Source organism: Pelodiscus sinensis, chromosome 3, assembly GCF_049634645.1.
Source record: "Pelodiscus sinensis isolate JC-2024 chromosome 3, ASM4963464v1, whole genome shotgun sequence".
Lineage (NCBI taxonomy): Eukaryota > Metazoa > Chordata > Testudines > Trionychidae > Pelodiscus > Pelodiscus sinensis.
The window spans coordinates 86,686,803-86,697,681 of record NC_134713.1 but is presented as its reverse complement, the minus strand read 5'-3'; the positions used below and the strand labels follow the sequence as shown (position 1 = coordinate 86,697,681).

General features: G+C 46.6%; 1 protein-coding gene across 8 annotated transcripts in view; it reads left to right on the top strand.

Moving 5' to 3' along the window:
- The first annotated feature begins 5,805 nt into the window (after positions 1 to 5,805).
- TBC1D32 (TBC1 domain family member 32) overlaps positions 5,806 to 10,879 on the top strand; it is a 205,113-nt gene continuing 200,039 nt past the window's right edge. For 6 of the 8 annotated variants that reach the window (XR_012902655.1, XR_012902654.1, XM_014577940.3 and 3 more), the window contains exon 1: positions 6,027 to 6,163. Coding sequence is in view for 1 of the 8 variants with exons in the window: in XM_075924062.1 (XP_075780177.1) it covers positions 6,033 to 6,163 (131 nt within the window). In the remaining 7 variants the exon portion in view is untranslated. Of the gene's footprint in view, positions 6,164 to 6,192; positions 6,429 to 10,879 lie in introns of those variants that run through there. The other 2 variants (XM_075924062.1, XM_075924061.1) reach the window with 2 other exon arrangements.

Below are 10,879 nucleotides of genomic sequence, written 5' to 3'. Positions count from 1 at the left end.
AATAAATCAGAAGATGACTAGGATTAGATGACTAGGTAGGGATGGCCTCCCTTTAAGAAAGTATGGAAAAACCATAGCATCTCAAAATATATGAAGGTATAATTGCTGAAAAGCTTATTTTTTTCCTTAGCAATGGACATGAATCATGGGAAGTTAATGCTGACAAGAAGAAAAACAAAGCTTTTGAAAAGTAGTGCTGGCAAAACTTACATTTTTATCTTACTGGCAATAGTTAAACATATACAAACCAAGTTTAAAATGATATTCCAGAGTCCAAAGACAAACATTATACCAACTTAACTAAATCAGTATACTCATATTGATACAATTTATGTTGACCATGCATCTTATTCCAGTGGAGAGAAATTAACAGTTGGAAAACTAATCAAAAAGGACTTTTACATAACACTGCTGAGTACCATCAAGATAAAGCACAAATATGAATTTTATTGACAAAAATTAAGGTTCATGTGTTTACAACCTGCAATTTTGCCACATGCATTTTATAGAGAGTTTTGCGCTGTGGATAAGTAAAGAAGAAAGGAAGAAAGCTTGTATAGTACTTTACTGTAGGTAAGGGTATCCTTCAATTATCACAAGCAGGAGGAAGCAGAAGCCAACAGAGTTCAGTGTAAGGCAGGAGAGGGAAAAACATCAGTTCCACTTCTGGCTCCTGTGAAAATCTTAGATGCATCTGTGCCCCAGAGACCGTATGACAGGAACTCTCTATATTAGGAGAAACACGCCAGAAAGCATCTGTTTTTTGCTGCATCCTGTGCTCCAAACCTGATGGTTGTCTGCACAAAAATTAATACTGATTCAAGAAGCTGAAATTCTGTTCCAAGCCTTCAACCTCTTTAGTGAAGGACGAAATCTCACAATGAGAACCAATTATAACCCCAGAAAGGACACTGCAGTCTCAAAGGGTATGTCTACGCAGCCGGGCTAAAGTCAAATTAAGCTACGCAGTTGCAGCTAGGTCATTTGCATAGCTTAATTCCGCTTTTGTCACTGTCTATACAGCAGGAAGTCAAAGTAAGAACACTATCCCTTCCACTACCATGACTCCTCATGAAATGAGGGCTGCCATGAGTCAGAGAAAGAAGTCCTCCTGCTCAACATTATTTTGAATAAAGGCTTGTAGTGTAGTTATTTCAGAATAACATCAGTTATTTTGAAATAATGCTGTTGTGTATACGTACCCAAAGAGAGCTTTCTCAGTTGATCCCCAGGATTTGCAGGGATGAAATTCTTGCTCTTGGGTCTCATATCTCTTCCATTGGTTAGTGCCATTTCAAGAAAAAAATTGAAAGTGAAACTATTAGAAACCTAGCAGGCAAAGGACAGTATGGAAAATGTGGAGAAAGCCAACAGGGTCCAAGGGTAGTAAGCAACTAAGAAGCCCAGGATCCTTCTCCAGCTGCTAAGAAATGTGACATTGAGTGGGTTAGGTGCCTGTATCTTCTAATTTAAGCTTAGTGGTAGCTTATCACAACTTTGAAACTATATTTGCTTTTCCCTCATTTTGGGGGGTTTTCCTTCTAGTCTCTTCCTCTCCCTCCATTCTCCTAATTTCTGCAGCTCATCTAGCTTCTTAAATGTGACTATAGAGTGAAAGCCAGAAACTGACAAGACTTCAGTTAATGTTACTGCTTTCCTCAAGCCCTTTAGGACCAAATTATTATAAATTTCCTTTATTGCTGACAGTTGTCTCCCATGCACTTGAGGAAATTTCTTATACCCCTCTTGATAGAACAAATTAATTTTTCAATCCGATACAGGCAGTCCCCGACTTACGCGGATCCGACTTATGTTGGATCCGCACTTATGAACAGGACTTTCTCGCCCCGGAGGTCGGGGTGGCGGATTGCTGCCTGCGAGCTCCGGGGCGAGAAAGCCCCGTTCGTAAGCTGCTCCCGGTGCCCCTGGTCTGCTGGAGACCGTCTCCAGCAGACCAGGGGCACCGGGACTGAAGCCGCAGCAGTGGCGGGTTCCCGGGCTTCTGAGGCTTTGCCAGAGCAAAGCCTCAGAAGCACGGGAACCCGCCGCTGCTGCGGCTTCGCTCCCGGTGCCTGTGGTCTGCTGGGGATGGTCCCCAGCAGACCACAGGCACTGGGACTGAAGCCGCAGCAGCGGCGGGTTCCCGCGCTTCTGAGGCTTTGCTCTGGTAAAGCCTCAGAAGCGCGGGAACCCGCCGCTACTGCGGCTTCGCTCCCGGTGCCTGTCGTCTGCTGGGGACGGTCCCCAGCAGACCACAGGCACCGGGACTGAAGCCGCAGTCGCGGCGGGGTCCCTCGCCTCTGAGGCTTTGCCAGAGCAAAGCCTCAGAGGCGCGGCACCCCGCTGCCACTGCGGCTCTGCTCCCCGTGTCCCTGGTCTGCTGGGGGGGGGGGGGCGCAGCTAGTGTGCCCCCCCCCCCCCTGCAGCAGACCAGGCTTTTGTTGTGGACCCTGGGGCAGAGCAGCTGGGGCGCTGCCGATTGGTCCTGCAGCGCCACTCTGGGCACTACTGGACCAACCCGGCAGCACCCCAGGTGCTCTGCCCCAGGTCCTGATTCAGCCGCTGCTGGTCAGTTTCAGCAGTGGCTGAATCAGGACGCCTAGGGCAGAGCAGCTGGGGTGCTGCTGGGTTGGTCCAGTAGCGCCAAGGAGCGAGGAGCGGTGCTACTGGAGCAACCCAGCAGCACCCCAGCTGCTCTGCCCCAGGCGTCCCCAAGTCAGCCGCTGCTGAAACTGACCAGCGCTAACTACAGGAAGCCCGAGGCAGAGTTGCTCTGCCCCAGGCTTCCTGGAATCAGCCGCTGATCAGTTTCAGCAGCAGCTGACTTGGGGAGCTTGGGGTTCTTAAGTTGAATCTGTATGTAAGTCAGAACTGGCGGTCAGTTTCAGCAGCGGCTGAATCTGGACGCCAGTTCCGACTTACATACAGATTCAACTTAAGAACAAACCTACAGTCCCTATCTTGTACGTAACCCGGGGACTGCCTGTACATTATTTTTTATCACTTCACACAACAGATATTTAGTAAGTGCATATTGATTACTTGAACCCCAAACTGCGAGTCCATGCAAGTGAATCTCTGCATATGTGCAGAGCCCTGTTGACTTATAGTTTGTTCTGTCATTTCCAAGTTCAGGTTCTTAAAAGGAATACTAGTAGTACTGATAATTAGATAACCAATTAGTTGGCTATAAAATTTTTAAAAATGGCATATTTATGTAGCATAAAATGTAATAATTATCAACATTATCTTTCTCCATATTGTATCTGAATTGTATCATATCACTGTATTACTTATTGCAACCATCTGCTGAAAAATGATATAGAAATTAAAATTAATGGTGCAATCCTCTTGCTTCCATTCTTGCTTGATGCTCACTTGTTTGAAGGAGGGAAAATCTCAGTATATATCAATTTGAATGAACTTGTTATGTTTCCCTCTTTGCTTGGAGAATTATGTTATCCTGTGTGACACTGTAAATCCTTGCAAAGAAGATAACTGATTGTGCCAGAATCTGTTCTCCTGGGGCGTGCCTGGACTACATGGAAGATTGACACTACTCTGGTTGATTTTCTGGGGTTCAATTTAGCAGGTTGTAGTATAGACTGACTAGATTGAACTCAAAGGTTGCCCCCATTGATGCCGGTACTCCTGCTACTCATGAGGAGTAAGGGAAGCCAACGTGAATGTTTGATCCCATTGGCCTCCTGTTGTGTGGATGGCATGGAAATGTGATGCAAGATGTACTGACTCCAACTATGTAATTTACATAGCGGGAGTTGCGTATCTTACTTTGACCTTCCTATGTAGTAGGACCAGGCTCTGCTGGAATAAATCTAGACTAATAGGCCTCAATCAAATTAATTACATCATAGTAAAAGTAAAGTAAGGTACAGGAGGATCAGGTTTCCGAGCTTCTCATCTGATTGAAGATTAGCAGGGTTTTTATTTATTTTGGAATGCAGAGAGCAGATTTTTCTGAAATTATTTTAGTGTCTGTTCTTCCATAAGCTCTAGCCTTCCCTGGAAAGCTCTCCAAATTACTGTCTTGAGAAAAAGTAATCCATGATGTTTGCCTTGTCATTACTTTACAGAAAGGCTATGTCTACACTGGCATGATTTTGCACAAGAACTCTTTTGCGGAAGAGTTCTTGTGCAAAAACACTTCTAGAAGAGAGTGTCTACACTGGCATGTGCCTTTGCGCAAGAGATATGCTTTTGCGCAAGAGCATCTATGCTAGTGTACACGCTCTCTTGTGCAAGAAAGCTCTGATGGCCATTTTAACCACAGGGCTTTCTTGCGCAAGAAATTCATGTTGCCTGTTGTGCACGAAGGCTGCTGCGCAAGAGAGCTTATTCCTGAGCGGGAGCATCATAGCACTTGTGCAAGAAGCACTGATTTCATACATTAGAACGTCAGTGTTCTTGCGCAAGATCGCACCAATGTAGACACAGACAAAGTGTGTACCCTTCGTTGCCACAAGGTGACTTCCACCCATTCCTTATTGTAATGCGGGAGCCCCGTCCTGCTCCCCGTCGTCTCTGGTCTTCCCCCTTTAAGTGGTCCCCCTCACCGCTTGTGTTACCCCACTTCCCCCCTTCCCGTGCTGCGTGCCTCTCCTTCTGTGTTTTGTGCCTCGCCTCCTCCTCCGCTCTCTCCTCCTCCTCCTCTGCTCTTCCCTGCTTCGCTCTCTCTCCATCCCTCTCCTTCCTCCGCCTTGCTCCTCCGACCCCCTACCACTCCCCCGCTCTCCTTTTCAAATCCCCCGCCGGCGTCCGGTCGTGGTGACGTCGTACGCCACGTCACCAGGCTCCTCCCCCGCCGTGCGTCCGGTCCTGGTGACGCCTGACGCCACGTCACCGGGCTCCTCCCCCGCCGTGCGTCGACATCCGGAAGTTGCTCCGCCCCGCCGCGCCGCCCGTTATCCGGGCCGCGGCAGAGGAGCAGGCCCTGCAGTGCTGCCGTACTCCCTGGGTGGCGCCCAGGAGAGCCAGAGTGACCGTGGGCTGAGTGCGGGGCGGGCCGCCGTGTGGGGTGCGGGGCCGGCGCGTCCCGTCACACTTATGTAAAGTAATGGAGCAGAGAACTTCCTTAAATGTTTAGAGGCGGACAGGCAAGAAAGCAGATTGACTGTCTCTCTACTCACTTCCCATACTTTGGACAATGTGGAAGACTGATGAAGGGGAAAAAAATGACAAGGAGTCAGCTGAGCCCCCAAGGTAGCTTTGGAAGCTCCTCTGGAAGAACAGATGTCAGGAGATTCTTGGGGAAAGCTGCCAGCCTCAGAGACTGTGGGGGTGTGTCTAGACTACATGCCTCCTTCGACGGAGGCATGTAGATTAGCCAGATCGGAAGAGGGAAATGAAGCCGCGATTAAAATAATCGCGGCTTCATTTAAATTTAAATGGCTGCCCCGATCTGCCGATCAGCTGTTTGTCGGCAGATCGGGGGAGTCTGGACGCGATGCCCCGACAAAGAAGCCTTTCTTCATCGACACAGGTAAGCCTGGTTTCACGAGGCTTACCTGTGTCGATGAAGAAAGGCTTCTTTGTCGGGGCATCGCGTCCAGACTCCCCCGATCTGCCGACAAACAGCTGATCGGAAGATCGGGGCAGCCATTTAAATTTAAATGAAGCCGCGATTATTTTAATCGCGGCTTCATTTCCCTCTTCCGATCTGGCTAATCTACATGCCTCCGTCGAAGGAGGCATGTAGTCTAGACACACCCTGGCTGAAAGCAGCAGGAGATGTGCACACCGGTTGCAGCCCTATTGACGCCAGTTTCTGAAGGGGACAAAGCAGGCGAGAGAGACTAGGCTTTATTGTACCAACTCAGCAGGAGATGCACTAGGCCATGGGCTAGGGAGAAAGGAGCGGGTGAGCTCGTGTCATTCAGCAGTGACTTCCCTCTGCCCCAGCGATCCCCCTCCGAGCGGCCTCGGGCCGCTTGAGCAAATCAGCAGCTGCCCCGGGCGGAGTTCAGCCTGCGCCCACGTGTCGCGACCCCGCCCTTCCCGCCAGACCTCTCGCGATGTTGCTAGGGGCCCGTGAGACTGCGCGGCAGGCGCGTGGCTGGTTGCTAAGGGCCGGAGCTTCCGCGAGCCGCTGCTGCGCGCACCTGGGGGCGGTAAACGACGCTGGAGGCCCGGCCGTTGCCACAAGGTGACTCCCGCCCCTCGGCGGCGCGGCGCGGCGCGGCGCTGCGGGGGGGGGGGGGCTGGTTCCACGTCCACTGTTTTGTGTCAGAGCCCTCCCGGGGCCTGGCTCAGGGAGTCCCCCGCAGCCCTGCGCGGATCGGTCCCGGGGGCGTCTCTGGGCGCAGCCCCCCTGCCCGGATCCTTCCAGGGCGAGCCAGCCGGAGCGAGGCGAGCGGGAGGAAGCTGGATCCGGAGAAAGGGCCCCTGTCCCCGCGGTCACGCGTAGTTGGGTGATTTTCAGCCCCCCCCCCCCCCGGCGACGTTGAAACAAGCGCGGCGTTAAGGCCCCAGCCACCCCCTTGCACCTAATGTCCGGCCCCGGCCCGCTGGGGCGGCTCCCAGGCGCGCTGCGGAGCCTGAGCCGGGCTCGGGGAGCCGCGTTGCAGCCGCGGGAATGAAAGAAGCGCGGTAGAGAGTCTTGAGCGTTTCTCGGTCATGGGGGCAGCGTCTGCGTCGGGGGCAGCCCCCAGTTCCGTGGTGGAAGTTTTGTTTGTTTTTTAAAGTGTCCGACTTGCTTCAAAGCTGTGTGTCTTGACAGTCGCCTCTTTACATTTGTTAAATGCCTCTAAAAGGGGGGGTGGGTGGGTGGGTGTGTGTGTGGAGATGGACCGAATGTCAAAGGCCGCTATTTTGAAAAATGGATGCGGATGAAGGTAATTGACATCATTTATGTTGTCAAGTGCCCAGAGTACTTTTACTTGGAACCATTGTAAATTTTTTAAAAAGAGCCCAGTCTCTAAAAATGTTGTTACTTTGCCAAAAGGAATAATTGGTATGTGATTATTTAAGTTTCTATATAATACATTATAAAGATCTGAAAAGTATGCCTCCCCCCCCTTCCCCCAGGCCATGCCTACCATACCCCCAGTTTCCATTAGAAATTCAGGTCCTCTTTACTCTGGAGTCCCAGCAAAATGAGTGAAGTAAAAGTAGAGCAATTGAAGGAAGTAGGAATTTATAGTTAAATTAATTTTAACACTATTTTAAAATAGTCTGACTTCAGTAATAAGTTAACATTTTGGATTAAGTTGGTCTTTGGTAAAATTAATTACCCCTCCTCCTTCATTTAGCATGTTAAACTTTAATCATATAAACGTTTTCCAATGGGTGGACCCTTATTCTTATGGAGTTGTGAACAGGGATTAACCTACATCATAGATCATAGACCTCTCAACTGAGAGGTCCTATATCAAAATCATGGAAAACTAGATTTGGTGTTTCAGATGCATTTTCACTAAAAAAGATCTAAATCAGGGAAGCAAAAAAGAACAAAGTCAGTTGAAACAAATACATACAAACCTTTTGTTGTCCCTTTCAATCGATGGTACTCCTTTAAACCAAATGATATTATTCAGATTGAATTGAAAATAGAACCCTGCATGGACACAAAATTGGTATCTGCATCTGCAAATTTGTATGTTTATAGATATCCACAAAAATAGCCATGGCTATCCACATCCATTTCCATGGATGCTGTTACCAGATTTGCCCAATACTCTGGGGTATGCTCATTTATCAGGGTTACCCTTATGGGACTGGGGGAAGGTTAACAGTTCTATCAGTGTGCTGTTGGTGCTTACTTGGGCTCTCATATGGAGCTGAATTCTCCCTGCTGCCAATTCCCCCTCCCACTGGAGCTCTCCTGCAGGAACTAGGTTCCTCAGGATGGGGTTCTTCCCACCTTAGCAACACACACAGACACTCACACCCACTAATCAGAGCACGTCTGAGAGGACTGGGTACTCAGCACTCACAAGCTGACCCCCTCATATGTCCCTGGACTCAGCTGGCTGGGTTTCACAGCAATGCCACACTGCACCCTCATGTGCCTTTGGACTCCGTGGGCTGGATTAAACAGCACTTTAAGCTGCCATCCTCATAAGCCCCCAGGTTCAGCACCCCCTATCCCCACTTTCACACCCCACTCATTCACAGGTAAACCACACGATGAGCAAACCCCACAGGATTTTGGGCACTACAGGGATCTTTTGCTTGGGTACAAGAAGCGTTGCTGCAGAGCAAATGGGGAAGCCAAAACAACACCCCTTAAGGAAGAGTGAGCAAAAGAGAAAGAAAGAGAGAGAAGCAACCAGTTTAACAATGAAAGTGATTTATTTCTGCGTATTGAATAGATATCAAACAGTTACAATATTAAATCTAACAATTACAATATTAAATCTAAATTGAAGCTGATTACAAATGTTAGGTAACCATATAACAGTTTACACAGGGCAGGGTCAGGAGGCTATGCTTAGAGAGATAGTTGAGAGAGAGAGAGAAAGAGAGAGAGAGAGACCTCACCACTCCACGGAGCTTGCACTGATCGGGGTTCCCAGATGATGATGGTAGCCGGGGGTCCAGAGGGCAGGAGAAAAGCAGGACAGAGCCCCCAGCACGATCAGACAGGAGATGAAGAAGTCTCAATGGAACTGATGCAGTTTAAGTCCAGGTATCAGAACAGTTTTCTTGGGGCAAGGATAGGAGTTTTTATAGGGATAGTTCAAAGAGAAAGAGGAGAGACAATAGAGATTGATCACCCCTGGTTATGGGTGATGTTCCTTGAACGAGCTCACAATGCAACTAGGCAGTTTCAGTATTTTAGATGTCAATAGGATCGTTACTAGAATTGGTCTGATAATGACTAATCTGGGTGTGAGCAGGCCTAGGTTCATTAGCATCTGGAGCAGGGATTTCCCATCAGGCAGTGCTTCTCTGCTTTCGGTGTCCCATAGTTCAGTGCGGTTCCTGCCTTGGAAGAGCTGCTCTCCATTCTGTATGCTAATGAGATGTCCCTCTGTTCCATCTTTAATGCAAATGAGGCTGGGGTGTTTCCTTAATTGTATCACCCTTGTCTGAAGCAGTTTAGGTGTGTCTTCCCCGGCCTTTTCATTGCTTTGTCTTTGATTCTAGCAGAGGCCTGAGGGAGGGGAATGGTTTTCCATGAGTATCACTCCCTGACTCCCCAAGAGCACAAGGCTGACAGGTGACCATGTTCTGGTTCCCCAATAATCACAGAGCTGGTGGGTAACAATGCCTGCGGATATAAAGCGGATATCAAGAGATTTGTAGATTTTAACTATAGACAATCGTCATGATGTCTTTGTAAACACTTTTCAATGGTGTGTTTATTCCTTTATTTTAACTTTTATATACACCTGATATTATATACACCTGACATAATTTAAAAACACCGTGTTGTGCGTGTCTATATATCCATATAAACATGACAATATTTAATGATTCTTAGGGATTCAGGATTATATGTGGAGATATGAAATTCACAAACTGATAATAGAGACACTTGTGAGGATGTGTCATTTACTTCTTTGGAATGCAGTGAGTCTCACGATTTTTAGGAAGACTGAGGTTTTTTTTTTTTAAATAGCGAATGGACACCATGAAGTTGTAAGACTATAACAGAGAGTATAAATTTTCTATTTAAAAGCTATTTCTGATATATTTTTTTTTTGGTGGCAGATGCCTGAGATAATTTTCAATTTATGATTGATCAAAATGAAATATTACTCTACAAGTTCACTATTTTGGCAAAGAACAATTTTAAACCAATTAAAATAATGCCTTAAAATAGTACTTTAGTAGAATTGCAAGTCCTGAATTGTATTAAATGTGACTAATCCGTGATGTTATGCCACAGTTTTATTTCACTTATGAAATAAATATAAAAATCTCCACTATCATTAGATAAATGCTTCAGATTTTGAGTGTTATTAACTGTTGTTGATATATTGTTCTGGTTTTAAATATTAAAAACCTTTTGTAGAAAGCAGTCCCTTTAATTGTTCTGGGTTACTTTTTGGTGTGGTTAATAGTGGTTGTCAGTGGCCGTTTTTCATTTTACAGGTTTTTCTAACTTTGTGTATATCATTTATGTACAGGCATTTACAGGTTTTTAGATTTGTAGACTTTTTCAAATTGTAAAAAAAACACCAATCAACCTTCCTCAGTATAGATTATGAAAAATCAAATTATCACTGGGGAACAGCAAACTTTCCTTGGAAAGTGAGATGCTTTAGTCATTACTGAAGGCAGAATTAAAACTTTTTTAATGGAGTAAACCCTCACATCTTTAGCTGATGCAAATCTGTCTTGTTGACTTGGCATACATTGGCATACAGATATACAGCACTAATGCCTCACTTTTGCTGCTATAGTATGAAATTGAAGTCTCTGGTCAGGTCACTCTGATATTGACAGGCACATGGACAGTAACAAATGTCAATTTCACTTTGCTTTTGTTGCTTGGGAAAGCTATGAGCACCAGCCAAGTCAGGCCCTGGAATTATTCCTGGAGGGGAAGATCCAAAAATAAAAACTTGTGGGAGGATATTGAATAGGAGAGATTATCTGAACTATAGAAGACTGTGTGGTGGACTAAGAAAGTCATTTCTCACTTCAAACATGGCTGTGCTGTACATTTATCAAATATCTATCAGTCAGAGACAGTTATGAAAGAAGATGTTCTTAAGAGGGTTCCCAGTCTCCCAATAGCTTTTTCATTTTTTACCTGTGCTTGTGTCTGTGAGGGGTTGGGAGATGGCTTCTGGGTTTCTCAAAAAGTTATCAGCTCTGGATTTTATTGATGAGGCCCCTATATCTTTATATATGCTGCTATCTAACAAACTTAATCCTCTTAATAGTAGATGTTCACAGGTTTTTTTGC